The sequence below is a fragment of the Pteronotus mesoamericanus genome, unplaced genomic scaffold (assembly GCF_021234165.1).
Source record: "Pteronotus mesoamericanus isolate MK-2021 breed Mesoamerican mustached bat unplaced genomic scaffold, CSHL_Meso_final scaffold_85, whole genome shotgun sequence".
Classification (NCBI taxonomy): domain Eukaryota; kingdom Metazoa; phylum Chordata; class Mammalia; order Chiroptera; family Mormoopidae; genus Pteronotus; species Pteronotus mesoamericanus.
This window is the reverse complement of record NW_026555329.1, coordinates 22,459,945-22,478,007: the sequence shown is the minus strand read 5'-3', so window position 1 is coordinate 22,478,007 and position 18,063 is coordinate 22,459,945. Positions and strand designations below refer to the sequence as shown.

At 37.3% G+C, this 18,063-nt stretch overlaps 1 protein-coding gene across 2 annotated transcripts in view; it reads left to right on the top strand.

Annotated features, from left to right (window-relative positions):
- The window catches only part of CDK14 (cyclin dependent kinase 14), a 537,382-nt gene that overhangs the window by 269,634 nt on the left and 249,685 nt on the right, over positions 1–18,063 (top strand). For both annotated transcript variants that reach the window (XM_054564177.1, XM_054564178.1), the window contains one exon: positions 3,237–3,360. In XM_054564177.1, the coding sequence (XP_054420152.1) occupies positions 3,237–3,360 (124 nt within the window). The remainder of the gene's footprint in view (positions 1–3,236; positions 3,361–18,063) is intronic.

The following is an 18,063-nucleotide window of genomic DNA, read 5'->3' as shown; positions in this document are numbered from 1 at the left end:
CCTATCATTCACCCCTTACATAGGGCTACTCTTTGTATAATGGCAGGGTCAGTTCTACATTTTTGTTGTTGCTGCTAGATCCTCTCCCCTCTGTGTCTTCATTGCACTCAGATTGTGTGGCTGTGGCTAGTACAGTGCAGGTCTCCTTATATGGCGATTGTCTGTTCACCTGCCCCTCATGCCCTGGTGGTTGTGCATTCCTGAGTCCAGGGAATACATCTGATATTCTATTCATCTTTGCATCCCTCCTACATAACAGCACCAAGGCACATGATTGGCACTTAATAAATCCTGAGTGAATGTACTCTACGAGGATTCATTCTTACTTTGTGTATTGCGCAGAGATCTAAACATTTGTATGGGTCTGTATTCAATGTCTGGGGCTCTGTTTGTCATGTTTGGAGCTTAGTTTGTCCAATTGTTATTGGAGTGTGTGGTTGTGTCCTTTCTTAACACTGATTTTTGTGATCTCCTCTAATATGACGTCCTACTTGGAGAGCTTCTGTATTAGCCTGAGGATTATATATTTTCACTAATTAGTAAAGACATGAAAAGAAGAGCCCTTTGTGATGGTTTGATGTGCCCACTTCTACAGAATTCTATCCCATCATTTCCTACCTGTTATTTTTGTACCTGCTCAGTCCAGAAGTCTCTAGGTTCGGTTCAGAATTTGCATTACCGGCATGAGCGTCCACTGTGTACTAGGTTAGGAAGACGGTGAAGGCACAGGGTCCGTGGTGGGTAGGCCAGTGCCACACTGCCCTAGACATGTGCAGAGGCTGCCGTCAGAGCCCAGAGGAGGCGCGCCTCGTGTCCGTGCACCTGCTGGGAGAGTGAAGGCCTGGGGCGGTGGGCAGGGGGCTTCCGGGAGAACTAAGATTCATGGGGAGATTAGCAGGCAAAGGGGAGAGAGGGCATATCTGGCAGAGAAGAGTTAGGGACAGAGGTAAAGGCTGAGGAGCAGTGTCCTCTGAGCGTGGGGTTAGTGGGGTTGCCTGGTGCCAGGGAATGTCGGGTGATGTCGCCTGAGCCCTCGGAGGCATCAGGGCTCAGCTCAGTGGCCTTGAAGGCCAGGGTACCAAATACCCAGGCTTTATCCTGTAAAGCAGCTTCTATGTCAATACTTTGCCTCCTTGATTTGATTTCTGGCCAATGTTCCTGTAGGATGGTGGTTAAGGGCATGGCCTTTGGTGCCAGACTGACTGGTTTGAGCCCGGGCTCTGCCCCTTAATTGCTGTGTGACTTTGAGGAACTGCGCAGTTTCCTCCTCCCTAATGCAGAGACGATTGAAGTACCTTCTTCATTAAAATCGTTACAGAGATTAAATGAGCTCATATTCTATGATGCATAGAATGGCAGCTGGCTCTGTGTGTGTTCGTTACACTAAAATGCATTGTCACGGCTAGATAGACAATCACATTCTGAGAAGCCTCTGCTACGCCCCCAAAATTAGTTAGCACCTGGTCAAATGCTAAACTTTCTTTTCAAAATCAGACTATTATTTTGAAATTTTAAAAATTTTAATTTAATTTATTGGGGGAGCATTCATTAATAACATTATGTAAGTGAGGTGTACAATTCTATAATATATCATCTGTATATTACTGCATTGTGTGCTCACCAATTAAATTTATGTGGTCTGCCTTTGTGTTTATTGTCTGGTTTTGGTTTTTGTTTTTATTTTTTAAAGCTTTTGAAGAAACAAAGTGGCTTTATTTGCTCACTCTTTTTCCCTTCTGAACTGAAAGAATATGGATTTTCTTAGAAATTGTAAGCTTCAATTGTAGGCTTCAGGATGCAGAGGCTATTAGAAGTGAAGAAGGAGGCCAGGAGCTGCTGGTGATGGTGTTTTAAGTCTTTCCATCTGCCACCCAGGAAGGACTGAGAGGAGGACTCTCAGAAATGTTTGCTTCCTAAGGTGCTTGAGCCAGTAATTTAATGTAGTCGAACACAGAATGGACTTCTGCTTCCTGGCGCTTAGATTCTGGAAATAATGATCCTTGGTCTTGACTTTTCCACAGCGTATTACTACATACAAAGATTTTGAAATGAATTCATCTTACTGTTATTTCAAGGTATCTGCCCTGAAAACAATTTACTTGGCTTTTACAGCCCCTCATTAGTAGGAAAATATTCCACAAATGCTAGCTTCCAAACCCCTCAAGGAGTTGCCAGTCTTTTTCCATTTGAATATTCTGGAATCCTGACACCATCAATCTTTGACCACTACTAACTCATTTAAAATTTTCCTGAAACTGCCTTTTGTTACAGCTAACTATATAGACTGGAACACTGGGGGCATTCAAAGCATTTGTTTTTATTTTTGCTTTGCGAGATTGATTTTTAAAAACTATATCAATTAGGATTATTTTGGCCAGTAAATTGTTTAAAAATATTCCCTTCTTTCATAAACAGAATATTGGAAAGGCTAGTGAATCACATTTTTTTGTTATCAAAATAGAAACATGTGATATGATTCAACATGAAACTGAACAGAGAAGGCCATCCGTCCTTTAAACTTTTAAGAAGTTTAAAATGATTACTTATAAAAGTATTACTCTTGAATTCTTGGTTTTTCTGTTTTCTGAGTTTCCTTTTCCCTTCGGAAGGGTCTGCTCTGTAATTAGTGAAGGGGCATGTCTGTCTTCAGGCAACGGCCTAATCTCTGTGGCCATATTTGCAAAAGCAGTATAATTACAATGTAGTATTAATTGGACCATGTGACTGTTCTTGTTTTAATTATTTTAAGTCATCTTATCTTTTCATTCCTTAAAACATGTTAATGGGCAAACCTTGGTTATCATGTTTATGCCATTTCTATGGAGTTAAATATGTGCACATTTACATAAACTTGGTAAAAATATTTTACTTTTTATAATGTTATGGATAGTTTTTTTCCTCAAACATTAATTTAGGCCTGAGGAAATCAGATATTATAAAGAATTGATTCTTTATATTTTTATTTGATTTATAGACTATAGATCGGATTGTAGATCTCTCTGGCTGAGGAGGTATTGCTCCCTGGGTTGATATGATGGCTTGTTAGAAATTTTCAGATTTACTTCTTAATAAATGAGGGATTTCCATACCTTTGTGCACATTCTGTTTGAATAATTTGGTAGGCAATTCAATAATGGGTATCCCTTTTCAGTAAATACAAGTACTTGGCAGACTGTATGTAGAAACTGGCATTTATCTGTGTTCAGATTTTAACTCTTGTCTCCCTATTTTTTCAGTTGTTTTTATTTCAGTTGCTGCGAGGGCTGTCTTACATCCACCAGCGTTATATTTTGCACAGAGACCTGAAACCACAGAACCTTCTCATCAGTGACACGGGGGAGTTAAAGCTGGCAGATTTCGGTAGGAAAGCAGTTAATTACCAGTCTATTTTGTCACACTGTGAGAATGCAGATGGTGGCACTGCGTTTGTTTAGGTGCACTTCTTCTATCATTAGAGATCATGGAACAGTTGTTTCAGGAATGAAGGAATTTTTTTTATAATCAACATTATGCTTGGTGGATTTTTAAAAAATTTCAGACTGCTTGTTAAAGGCTTAAGTAATCGTAAGCATAAATCACATCTCATGTATTTGCAAAAGAAGAGTATAAAATTGTGAACATAAAATATATCAAAAGATATCTATTTTTTTACTTTTTATGAAGAAAATGTCAAACATTTAAAAGTAGAAGGTTTAGTAGGATGAGCTCCTATTACTCATCACCCAGCTACAACAATTACTAATATACTGTCGCACTTGAAGAAACCTGAGTTTAAGCCTCTGGACTTTTTCAGGGCATCACAAAATATATTTAAAAGTATGCAGTGCCCTACGGTTTTAATAATTTAAAAATCTAGGTTAACCTTTCTGGAAGTGACTGTTGTTTTAAGAATCCTCATTAATTTTATAAAAGCAGACTTTGATTCTCATTTGAAAGTTGAGTTCCTGGTCTGGATCCATTTGAAGTCATCTTTGAAATGCTTTAAGGTTGAAGGAAACATTTTAAGGTTGGCCTGTTCCAGCAGAGAAGCTGTCTCCCAAACACTGTCTCAAGCACCCAGACAGGAGCCAAGTGCTCCTACCGCCCTGGCGAGCTCCCCTCCCTTCGTCAAGTCTGACGTTCCTGCGCAGCCCTGGCTCTGTCACACCAGAGAGTGCGCCGAGTTGATTCCTAGCACCAGAGAATGCTGATGGCAGCATGATATGTTGACATTGCCTTGCCTCAATTATTTTTGAATACATATTCTGATTAGAAATTTGTTCCATTAAGACTGGAATGGAAATATTACCCTTGGGACATAAAGACGCCTGAGGTTGAGCTATGGGCTCTTGCTGAAGTATGATTAGCTTTTCCTGCTCTACTCCCACCCCTCCTGATAAATAAAAGAAAGCAGGCAATGTTTATTTCTTATTTCAAGCTTAGTAGACGGTTCAATATCTTTAGGATGAATCTACTCTGTTGGGTGTTGTAGATTCTTTTCTTTTAAATGTGAAATGCAAAAAAGTTACCGTTTGTATTTTGCTAAATGTTATCATTTGTCCTCATGTAGTTTGGTAAAAAATGTGACACTGTGTGAGTGTGTGTTGCTTATTGCCGATTTCAGTATCAGAACAATGCTGGGTCTTTCTGTTACAGGGTAGAAAATAATGGGAGAGTAGGCGAGAGGAGAGATTTGCAGTTCCTTACCTTCAAGGTTATTGAATTTGTTATGAATGTATTTGTAGTTTGTCATTATCAATAAATTTATAAGGATTTATAGTGATTTTCTTCTGGAGTATTAATATACTATAAGGTATATATTTGGAATAAATTATTGTATTAAACATTTGATTTTATTGAACTAAGTTTTCTTAAATATTTTCAAAATACATTTTTACAGAATTGATTTTGTCTATTTAACCAAGGGTATAGTAGAATTGTGTGGAGGTTATTTTTAATTTTATGATGACATTTTTACTATAATAGTTAAGTTTATTTTAAAAGATTCTTATGGATCTTTAAAACTGACATTCTATCAGATTCAGAAATAAATTTAAATGTAATTTTGAACAACTTAGAAAGTTTTAAAGAAAATTTAGAAAGTGTAAACAACTCAGGAATAATAAATACTGACATTTTTATTGTATAGTTTCCAAGGACCTTTTTCTTCCACTCTTTCTTTTCTTGCTTTTTCCATCTATTGTAAGTCCTCAAAAACCAAACATACTGGTTTATGAGTCATTTTCACATAAGAATGTGTTATAAACATTTTTGCATATTATCAGGTATGAAAAAATCATTTGTAACAGCTTAGATTTTTCCCTTAATGGCCCAAACCCAGTCTCTTTATGCCATCCCTTCTCAACTAAAAGTCTAGTTCTTTCTCATTGTTCACTAGGATGCAGTCTTGTACGAAGCACCCTTGCAGAGAAAGCTATAGATGCTGCCATTGCAATGTTGAATGTATTAGAGCACGTAATTCTTCAGACCAGCCTGCTCTGCAGCGAGGGGGTGTGGCACCCTCCCCTCGGCGTCAGGGGCTGCACCGTCTCGCCGGGGACACGCTTGGCATGCGTCCTGCGCCCAAAGTGTAATGAGCGAGATTCATTCACCAACTGACAATTTCCCCCAATTAATTGTGCATTATTTTTGTCTTTTAATTTAAGACATGCAATTAACTATGATTTACTGCACTGGGGCACGTGTTTGTGTCTGAGATGAAGAAAACACAGTGGAAGCTGCAGAGAATCTAGACAGTAAGAATGGGGTGATGCCAGGCAGCAGAACAATTAGAAAATTAGGTCTTAATTCAGACTCGATGTATGAAGAGCTTTAGAAACAGTTTCTTTGTCCTACATCCTTCTTGTATGTGAAAAATACCACAGAGTTTTCATTAAAAGAGACAAATGAAATCTGCATGATTATTGCTCGCATGTGGTAAATGCTACTACCTTTATTAGAAAAATATATTGGGGGGAAAAAAACACTAAACTTTATTGAATTTATTCTAGGAGCCAGACACTTAGATATTTTTGTTTCATTGTCTCTTCAACTTAGTAAGGTGCAGTAATGTCTATTTTTGAGAGAGACATGCGATTCAGGGAGGGGTACGGTGTTACCTGGGCTTGATCGGACAGGTCTGTGGTTGAAAAGCTGGAATTCAGATTCTTGATCTGTATCCTTCAATCTAAGGTGACCTTTGTATTTATACACATGGATGTGTTACCTTACAGAGCTGCCTAATTTCTAGTAAATTATCAATCATTACAAATATATGTGCAATTTTCTATATGCAACAAATATGACACCCATTATATGAAAAGAAATTGCACTACCAAAAACAATGTATCACATGCTTGAAAGAACATTTTATCATTTGACTAATTCAATAGTAATGAAGTTACTTCGGATATTTTACTTGCTGGCCAAGGTAAACTACATGATAACCTATTTATGGACCTGTGCAGGTTTAAACAAACAAAGGGCTGTTCTGAATTCCAGGTATATACCGGAATGCTATAACTGGTTTTTGTTGTTTTTTTTTTCTTGTAAGCAAAATCATGTACAAGCACTTAGTGGAGGCTTATTTTCTATATGCAGTAAATTACACATGACTTAGAGTAACTATGGCTTTCTTAATGCAGAAATGTGCCCTGCCTGTGTACAATAATAAAATTATGTAGAGGCATTCAGACTCATTTCTGAAGAGCAGTTCATCTTTACATTATCTTTGAGGAAAGAACATTTCAAGGCTCATATGCAGCCTGTGTCTTCACCACCTTGCTGCTTTCTGCCTCCTGTGGTACAATCAAGCCCAAGTTTGTTCCCCTGTCAGACCCTTCCACTTAGCCTTCCTCTTTACTTTGAATACTCCTGCTCCACTTCTCACTCTGGCTGTCACCTTCTCATCATACAGATCATAGGTCAGGTGCCACCTGTTCAAAGAAGCCACCTTTCCAAAAATCCAACCTTTCGCATTACTACCATCCAGTTTAACTTCTTCATTAGCACTTAAGTGCATTGAAATTATTTTGTTCATTTGTTTATTTGTTTTGTTTTTGTTTTTAATTCAACTACTTGTAAATTCTTTGAGGACAGGGACTTGGCCTTTTTTGCTCACTCTTGTCTGTTCTATGTCTACAACCACACTTAGCATATTGTAGCTGCTCAGTAAATATTGGTTGAATGAACTAAAAAAATGCATTACTCAATGATTATTAGTGTAAAGACTAAGACCCACCTGAATGTACTGATTGCTGCTTGATTTATTTTGGCAAACCAGCAGTTTACAAACTAATTTTCTCTTCATCCAAGCTGTCCTGGTTGGGTACAGTCAGGAGCATAAATGGAATTTGATGACTTTAGATAGCATTGGAGCTTCACACTTTTGGAGGGTCTCACACAAAGGCTCTACATTCCTGTTTGGTATTTACTATGTTTATAAGCTCAGGCTGCAGAAATAAACGCCACTGAGTAAATGTAAATGTGTACAAAAGATATATAAGATTTGAAGCTCCTACTCTGCAGACCTTTAGTGATTGTCTAAGTGTGCTATTGCTGAGAACAATGTGTGTTGAGCATTGAATTAGGAGCCCTGGCTCTGTCTATAAGTAGCTTGTGACATTCAAATAGTCATTATTTGTGAGGCTTTAAAAACAAGAACAGAAGAAGAAAGAAATAATTTATACCCTCTGAGCTTTAGCTTCCTCAACTGAAAAATAAGAGCATTGAACCAACACTTTCTAAGACCCTTTTCAGTGCTGGTTTTTTTATGTTGTACATTTTGAAATTAATAACTTATTTCCTGATAACCGGATATTCGCTGATGGATAAAAAATCAGTCCATTGATTCTGGAATCAGTGCTATACCATCTTTCCCAAGAATCAGATTTTTTATTCTAGCTCCTGGAAGTTCAAATAGATAAGAGCCCCACTTTTGTGATATGCATTGAGGTCACATTAAAAGAAAATTATTGAAGTATGACAAGTAAAAACATAAATAAATTCACCGAGAAATTAATGTTCATTCGCAGTATGATAGTATGAAAACTGAAAGGTATTTTTTCATGTAAATGAGATTTAAAACAAAATAGATGAGTCTGTAGAATTATAGCTCCCTGCAGTTCTTGCAAGATGATGACGGTGTCATTCACATTCCCCAACCATTCCTTCGCTATTTTTAAGGGTCATGGCCTTGCTAGGTGCAAGGACAGCTGGGTTAAATTCGCCCCGGTAAAAAAAGAGACAGTGACAGTTCTGTAATAGGAGCATTTAATGTCTTGGCTTATTGCACTGACTTTCCCAATGTAGGAACCAAGTTAAATAGCTCAGTGGTTTTAATCAAGTAAAATTACACAGGTCTCTTTCCCACTAGAGGTCTAAAATATTACCATCCTAATGTTGCTCGTTTCCTCCTCCAGGCTGTTCCTTGACTTAATGTGAGAAAGGAAATTATTGTAAATCACATTTTAGCTTAATTTGCAGAACACACCAGAATGGTAACTATGCAGAGGCCATGGAGAGTGGGGGTTTGTTTGTAGTGTGCCTCTCAGAATTCACGTAGGGAATAGTAGAATACAAGGACGTCGAGGGCCTTCAGACGAAGAGAAGAGTCTGTCAGGGGGATAAGTATGAAGTCTCTGAATAAAAGCCTGTTCGTCCCAAAATACAGACCTTTAACTCCTTTGTTATCATTAGCATGTAAAATTCACCATTGAAACCATCGTTACGAATTCAGGGTTAGGTATCACTTAGTCCATTTGTTATGGCCTGTAGGGTTCAATTTTACTATATCTTTGTTTTGTAATATGTTTTCTATTAGCAAAAATATCTTTATTATCCAGTGAGGTGCCACTCTACTTTTAAAAAGGCCCTTTCAACAATTTGATGCATCAACAATTTTAATGCAAAGTTCAGGAAGATGCTTTTGTATGGATCTGAAAACTGGAGAATATTTTTAGACTAATTGATGCTATAATATGAACCAAAGAAAGAGATTCCTCCCCTAATTTTTCAAGAGTTAATTGAACTCCAAATCAAAATGTACATATCTTAAAATCTATCAGATTATCCAGATTACCTTAGGTATAGTTTTGATTGTGAACTAGACACAGTTATTTCCCCCACCTCATTATATTAATGATGTGGTGACCCTTCTGAAAAGGAAGTTGTCTTCTCTCTGGTCATGAAATTGTCACTTAGCTTCATCATTTAAATCTTGTTTAATATTCCACTCCTCTCCTCAGAAGTTTTCTTGCATTCAAGAGGGGTGATGAGGACATTCAATTGTATTATTTCATGTTATCACAATGTAACTTTTCTCAGGTATGCTAACATGCTACATACATGAGGGTTTTTCTTTTCTCCTTTTATTTTATTTCTTAAAAGATTTTATTTATTTATCTTTAGAGAGAGGGGAAGGGATAGAGAAAGAGAGGGGGAGAAACATCAGTGTGTGGTTGCCTCTCGTGTGCCCCCTACTGGGGGCCTGGCCCCCAACCCAGGCATGTGCTTTGACTGGGAATCGAATCAGCGACCTTTTGGTTCCCAGGCTGGAACCCAATCCACTGGCCCACACCAACCAGGGCTCTCCTTTTAAATAGACTTTATTTTTAAGAATAATTTTAAGTTCATAGTAAAATTGAGCCAGAAGTACAGAGAATTCTCATAGATCTCTTGCACCCACACCTGGGTAGCCTTCCCCATTATCAGCACCCCCCACTAAAGTGGTATATTTGTTATAATTGATGAATCTATATTGACATGTCAGTATTAGCCAAAGTCCTTAGTTTACATTAGGGTTCACTCTTGGTGTTGTACATTCTATGGGTTTTGATAATTTATAATGACATGTAATTTATTTGGCATTATAGTGTCATAGAGAAGAGTTTCCCTGCCCTAAAAATATCCTAAAAAACTCATCTACATGAATTTTTTTTAAAAGCTGTAAATGGGAATAAGAAGGAAATATATGAACTGCAACTAATATACATATTCTATCTCTGTTCCGTCACCAATGAACAGACTGAAGCAATGTGGATAGGGTTGATTGCTTAGAATGGCAGCTTCATACTCCATGGAAATGAGGAAATTCAAAACAGTGTTCGTTCATTTTTAGCCATATCATGCATAGTGAAACATTTTAAATGCAGAACAGACTGCCACAAATACAGCTGATTGTCTTATTCTCCACTGTCAATGGAAACCTTCTGGGCAAAGGATTTCAATATGCAAAAATATTGTTTCATTATACAATATGAGGGCAAAATTGTTGGCAGTAAATCAGATAGGTGATGCAGGATATGTGTTGAAATATACCAATATATCCTTTAAAAAAAATCTATACAGGGGACAACTGGAACCCTCAGTGGTGACCAGATAGGAAACGATATAGGTGATGTTTGCAAGAATAGCACTGAAATGAACCTAAGAATTATGTAACACTCACATGCTATTCAACACTACCATGATCATACTTGAACACGAGTTTTGTTAACCAATGGGTAAGTGTAAAAGGTTACTTAGAGTTTAGCAATTCATTGATGTCCCTTATTTATGGATCTTCTTTCATCTCCTGCTCCTTACCTTCCAAGAAGGCACATGTTAAAATGCAGCCAAAACCAGACTTCCCTGATCCATACGTCAGTGAAGTATGCCTGATTTATACTAAAATCTTGGAGGCAGTGAGTCATTGTAGTCTAAAGCACAGGTTTTCTTAAATTTTTATTGGACACAAGAAAAACTGACCAGTGAGTATGGGAAATCTGAGACAAGCTATAAATTCTGAAGGTTAGACATACTGGAAAAATTTGTAATTTTGATCCTTTTATTTTCTCATTTTAGTGCTCTCAGTTTAATATTAGTTTGCTTTCCTGTTTGTTCTGTAGGCGTTTAAATGCCATGCATGTTGGTTTACTTCTGAAGCAGTGTGCACTTACGGTAATATTTAAGAATTTTTCTTCCTTTTGTAATAGATGAACATAGGAAGCTAGGACTTTTTTCATTTCAATGAATGGAAAATAAAAAAAAAAACAAGAACATGATCTGTGCTGCTTTAGGAATTTTATTATTATTTTTTTTATCTTCGCCCAAGGACATGTTTATTGATTTTAGAGAGAGGGGAAGGGGTGGGGAGAGAGGAAGGGAAACATCGATGTCAGAGAGAAACATTGTTCAATTGACTCTTGTACGAGTGCTGACTGGGGACACACCCTGCCTGGGGGCCGATCGTAACCTAGGTGTGTGTCCTGATTGGGAATGGAACCTGTGACCCTTTGGTTTATGGGGCAGTGCTCCAACCAACCCCAGCCACAGCGGCCTGGGTGGGCCACTTTAGGAATTTTAGATACAAGTCTGAAAAACAATCTATGTTTATTTCATCACATACTATAAAAAAACTTTAATCTGCATAATCAAGCTTACAAATCTAAAATAATACAACTTTTTTTTTTTTTTTTGCAAAAATCCATACTTTAAAAGTAAACATCTCTCTATTAAATATCTGCCAAGTTAGTTGACGTTTCAATTTTTAATCTGGATGGGTACTGCTATATTTTAAAATGCAGATTGGAGTGTTTATTTTAGTTTTGGAGCTGAGCTGTCAGCTAAAGAAATCTGTTGTGTGAAATAATGACCAGCTGATGGTAGAGGTGGAAAGTGTGCTTAGAACCACCGGAAAGTCATAGAATAGGGAGCAGTGGGTGACAACAGAAGCGTAAGGCATAAGGAAAGTTGGAAGATTTCAGGCTTATATGTTTGTGATGGTTTCTGAAAAACTACCAGTAAGCTCTCACCCTACTTAAAATACATTGGAAGCATCTAATAATCACTAGTATTAACATTACTAGAGCAATACAAAGGAAGTACGATATGCACACATTTGCCCAAAGAGTTAGCAGCAGAATGTGATATTATTGTTAAAGTCACCATTCACTTATTGATAGAACCATATCATGGGTAAAGGCTTGTGTGATTTTTTTCTTTCAGAATAAAGGCAGCAGATCTATGATGGGAAAATTGAAATAAGTGTGATAATTGTATGAGAGAAAAAGGAAAACCTATTACATACACATTTTCAGAATTTTTTATTTTAGATTTTTTCTGGACTTTGAAGGAAATTTTGAGATTATATAGTTCAAACTTCCTTCTTAAAAATGTACCTACTTTGGCCCAGAGGATGGAAAATAAGTTAATATCATGCCTGTTATTTAGTAAGTGATGTGTCGAATTATTTTTATTACTGACATTTTTGGAGCCCTAATGTAGTACCCATTAGACTATTGACACCTTATTTAGCACATGTGTAGTTTCCCAAACATTTGAGAGGGTAAAAGTGCTAACCAGATGTCCTGCTCAAAGTAACTGCTGCTGGTCTGATGACTTCTATCAGCTAAACAGTGAGATCCCTTTCAGGAAGGTGAGATCCCAAATGCTAGCTATCGCTCATTCCTAAACCATGGAACTCCATAGAACATGTGTCCTGAGATAACCACAGGAAACAATATGAAGAACGATTTTCACAGCAGACGTGTAGGAAGGCTGGTCGGAAGTATAAGCTGGAATGGAGCCTCAGTAATTTAAGAATTAGAAAGAACTCCCTCTCTAATTATATTCCTGGTATAAATTAAAGCATTGAGAGGCCCTCTGGGCATACGAAAGCTGAATTGGCTTTAACAGTGTTCCCCTGAGGACTCCACAGTGCTGGGCAGTAGCTGAAGAATGCTCCTCAGGCCCCCTGCTGGGAAGGGTCCTCTGTTCAAATGTGACCTTTTCCACGGGTTAGAAATAAACAGTACACAACTCCAGGAAGGTGAGCGGTACCAGAAGTACTAACTAAAAACATTTAAGTCTAAGGGAGGAAACTTTTTACATGGAAGCAAATATACCCGTGTGAAAAGACAGGATGAAGTACAATATCCCAGAAAGTTCAGGGTACACATTCTGGAGCCAGCTACCCAAGTTGGAATCCTGCCTCTGCTGTTTACAAATCTCATGTCCTTGGGTGAGTTATTGAAATTCTCAGTGTCTTAATTTACTTGTTTGAAAATGGGGATGATGATAGTAATACTGGGCACCTCAAAAATTGTTTAAGGAATTAAATAATTCAATGCATATAAACCATTTAAGGACAGTGCCTGGCTTCTGGATAGTCCACATTAATACCATGTTTATTACTAACCGTTTATGATTTAGTGTTTAAGTGTTCAAAATGTTACTTATTTTTGCCCTGGGCCAGGTGCCTCAGTTGGCTGGAGCATCATCCCATACACCAAAAAGTTGGTGGGTTTGATCCCCAATCAGGGCACAGGCCTAGGTTGCGGGTTCCATCCTTGAGGCAACCATTCTCTCTCGCTCTCTTTCTCCCTGCCACCATAAACATATCCTCAGGTAGGGATAAAAAAAATTATTTATTTTTAATGTGACTTTCTTGCTAAAACATTTACTGTACTTTTTTGTTTTCTTGAACAAGGATATAATACGGAATATTTTTCAGTAGTTCATTGCACAGATTTGTACTGAGTGCCTGCTATATACCCAGCACTGCACTTTAGCTGAGTGCACAGGCATAAGCCTAGGTAGCAGGGTTCTTGTAGTCCTGCCGTAAGTTTTCCTTGCAGTTTTGTGGTCTCCATTTTGAATATCAGTTATTGTGTTACACAGAGATGCCCTAGAAACTGATGAACTTTTTAAAATGATATGATTTTTAAATCATTGTCCTATACATTTTATGAAAATTGTCATTTGTCTATTTTAAAATATAACTGTCAGGCAGGGTAAGATTTTAAAAGTAATTATCTACAAATCAATGTTAAAATCTTTCTGTGGTTTGTAGTTCAGATTTAAAAAATGTCTCTATCGTAGAGCCATTCAGTTTAGCTTCCCTCGTAAAGGGACTAAGGATAATTAAATAAAAAGGAAATGTTCTTGTGATAAGACTTTTTACGACAGATATGTAGCACTAGTGTTGTTCTTTGAGAAGAAAAGCATACTTATGTTAATTTTTTAAGTGGCAGAACACTTTATTAACTGACCAAGAATCTACTGGTATTACACATTTTCTATTCGTAAACAACTGAATACTTCTGCCAAATGTTTCATTTGGAGAGACCTATGAGATAAGAAAATTTTGTGAACCACAAGAAAAACCAGTCTTAGTTGAAAATATAATTACACCTTAGTGTACACTTTAATAAAAAAAATAAGTAAACCATTGAACACTACAAAAAGGAACACTAGTTTTGTCTGGTGTCAATGCTTGTAGTCTCTTAGGCATAGACCTTGCAGCAGAAATTATTTTCACCTTGTCAGGTAATGCGGAAATCTAAATGAAAAATGGCATATTGATTTTTAAAAGTCTTCAGAGGCTTGATGCTTTGTAAAACAGTGAAATTAGTTTATAAGAAAACAATGTAGGACATGTATAGCTTGTTTTTCAAAGATTTATGTGGCAGTTGTTTTAAAAATTAGATTTGATGTCAAAGTTCATTTGACCATTCTTTAAAATCTCAAGAGGAAAAACATGCAAGTATAAATATGTATACGGTAAGGAATACACTTGTAATCTTAAAAAAAAGGCGAGGGAGGATGTATAGATTGTTAAAATGAATGATTTAAGATAACGGTAGATTGTAGATTTTTTTTTAGCAAGTTTATAAATTTAACACTTTTGTAGCATGCAGCCTTCATTCCAATAAAAATATCAGTGCCCTACCTTTTGTCAGTGTGGCTGTGACAGCAAACTTAGTCACTTCTTAAATTTTAAGAAAGGCTTATTTTACCTTCTTTGTGAGTGACGTGTCTGTGATCGACTTTGGATATGGGCATCTGTGCTCTACAACGTTGAAACAAAGGATGAGCATCTTGTCCAGACTCCAGTGCCTGACGCATTTTTAGTTTTGGATGTTGAAGCCAACATTTGAAAGCATTCTAGTAGTTGAATCACTGAAACATGTTATTTGACGCACTTGACATTAGATTGCTTTTAGGAAATGAAATTGATTCAAACCTGTCATTTCTGCTGCTAATAACAATAGCAGCCCTTTATATTTATAGTTCATGAAGTGATTTCATAGCTGTTATTTTATTTATCCCTATGACTCTGTGAGGTAGACAGTACAGCTCTTATTACCCACTTTTTAATATGGGAAGATTGATTTATGTTTGCAACTTTAGCTCAGTGTGGGCATCAGATTGACTGGCATTTTAACATTACCATTTCTGTTGAGTCTGTCTACTTAAAAATAATTCATCTTGAAATCATTTTATAAGATCATATGACTTCTTTTATATAACAACCTAAAGACTGTTAGAGTGTCCAAGGAGTTCTCATTATTATCCTGACCAGTGATCTTTTAAATATGAAAATTATAGATAAATACATTTTGCTATCCAGCACTTTATCAGTGGGAATAGCTATAAATGAGCTCTTTGATCTCCCTCTGATAAGTAGAGAAATTTTGGTGCAAATTTGAAATTGTCCTTTAATCACTAAGTGAATGCGAAATAAACATAGCATTTGTACCCACTAGATGGAAAAGGTTATCTCGAAATTGAAAGCACAAACATTGAAGGCAGTAAAACATTCCAGTGTATTCCTTTCATTGCCAAAGATAAAATTTCTGGAAATCAAGAAGGCATTAAAAAATGAAAACAAAACATAAATCCTTTTTAAAACATATGTGACATGTGAGACATCAAACAAGGTGCTCATTAAACTGCTCTCCACTTCTTTCTCTGGGCTGCGCCATCCCTCCGGCCGCCCACCCCCTGCCCTAGCCCCCTGACAGTCACTGTTGGTGCGGGTTATAGAGGAAGGTATCTCACTGGTCTGTGAGGAAATGAAGAGGCAAGAAAGAATGAGAACTACTGTTTATCTTCTTCATAGCAGTAAATCGTTTTATTGAGAAATACAAGTTGCTTTGTTTTGCTCCGAAAAATATCATACTTGGTATATTTAGAGAGGTAAAAGATAAGACAAGACTGTAGGGATACTTGAAGTAAAAAAAGAAGGAATTCTTACCTTTTGCGATAGCATGAATGGAACTAGAGGCTATTATGCTACGTGAAATAAGCCACTTTTTGAAAGAAAAGTGCCATATTATCTCATGTAGAGGGGGAATTTAATGAACAAAATAAACTAATAGCAAAATAGAACCAGAGGCATGGAATCATGGAACAAACTAACAGCTGTAAGAGGGGATGGAGGAGACGGTACTATCTGAGCGAGGTGAAGGGGTTAGTCAAAGAACACACATGAAAGGCCAGCGTGGACGTGGGCAAGTGTGCGGAGTGACTGTGGGAGCAGGCGGTAGGCTGGGTGACGGGGGGCACAAGGGGAAAAATTGGGACAACTGTGATAGCATAAATAAAATATTTTGAAAATCAATAAAGTTTTTTATAAAAAGTGTTAGAAGTGAGATTTTCATAGATGGAGTGTAGAATGACAGCTAGTGGAGGGGGAGAGGGTGGACAAAGTAGGCAAAAAGGAAAAAGGACCCACGGACATGGACAAGAGTATGGTGACTGCTGGGTGGGGGAGGGGGAGGCACAAGGGGACTAAGTGGTAATGGCAAAAAATACAGCAAAGATTAAACCAAAGAAAAAAAAACACAAGTTAAAAATACACACAAAAATATTTTTTTATCTTTCTGCAGTTAAAATTGAACATTGTAGCTCCCAGATGTATTTAATTAAGGGACAGATTTTTGAGTCTGTGGAACTTAAGTTGGAAAAATGTCAGTGTATTAGTTGTCTTGTGCTATATAATGAATTACCCATATTTCCCCATGTATAATGTGCACCCACATTTTTGGCCTGAACTTTGAGGAAGAACATCTTTTGTTTTAATTCAATTGTTTATATTTAGATACGTTTATAGGGTATTTTTGTATTATAAAGGAATTTTAGCATTTATTTTTGGACATATTATGGTACAGGAAATTTTATGTAACAAATAATCCAAAATACAAAAACAGATACAAGGTACAAGAAATTTGATACAACAAAACCAATTATCATATTCCTGGGTATTATTTTGCATATGTATATCATTATTGCTTTCTAGAGTTACACTTTTTAATGCATAAGCATAAATAAAAAAATTAAAAACATTTATACAGATACAGAATTAGTACTACCCATGTATAATGTGCGTTCTTATTTTTCCCTCAAAAATTTGGGCAAAAAAGCGCGTATTATACACAGCAAAATCCAGTACCACAAACTAAGCTGTTTAAAAAAACACTCTCTTACCATCTCTGTTTCTAGGGATTAGGAATCTAGGTGTGGTTTAGCTCATTACCTCTGTCCAGGTCTGTCACAGAGCTGTAATCACGGTGTCATCTGAAGGATCTGCTGGGAAAGGATGTAAATCCAAGCTCAGATGGTGGTTTGCAGAATTCTGTTCCTTGTAGTCTGTTGGACTGAGGGCCTTAGATCCAAGCTAGCTGTTGGCCAGACGTCACCCTTAGTTTCTTTGCCATGAGGCCTCTCCCACGTGGCTGCCTGCGTCAGTAAAGCGTACAAACCCGGACGGCACTGTGTAGAGTCTGCAGCCAGTTAATGGTCTTAAGTAAAACTAATCGTGGGGATGATAGCCCATCACCTTTGTCATATTCTACTTTTTAGAAACAAGTAGCAGGTCCCACCCACACTCAAGGAAAGGAGATTCCACAAAAGCATGAATACCAGGTGTCAGGGGGTTCAGGGAAACCGCCTCTGAGTCTGCCAGCTGCTGTTGATATAAAAAAGCACTATCCAGTTGTTTCATGGGGATGATGCCGTGTGATATAATTTTCCATAAAGAATAACAATGAACTGAACACATGAAGCCTTCAGCTAGGGTGTAGACATGTATAAAGGGTATTGGTAATGGTGGTGATGACGATGGTGAACGCTGATACGTAGGCCTAGTTGATTGGTGCTCAGCGCAAATACTAGCCTGAGCACTCTGCTTAAGTATCTTCCTTAAGCCTCCTTTTCAAAAAAAACAAAAGCAAAAAAGAAGCTTAAGAAGTTAAGTAAACAATAGGCCTGGAGGTTGTTCTCAAGCAGCTTACTGAGACCAGAGACCGTTTATGCCACTAA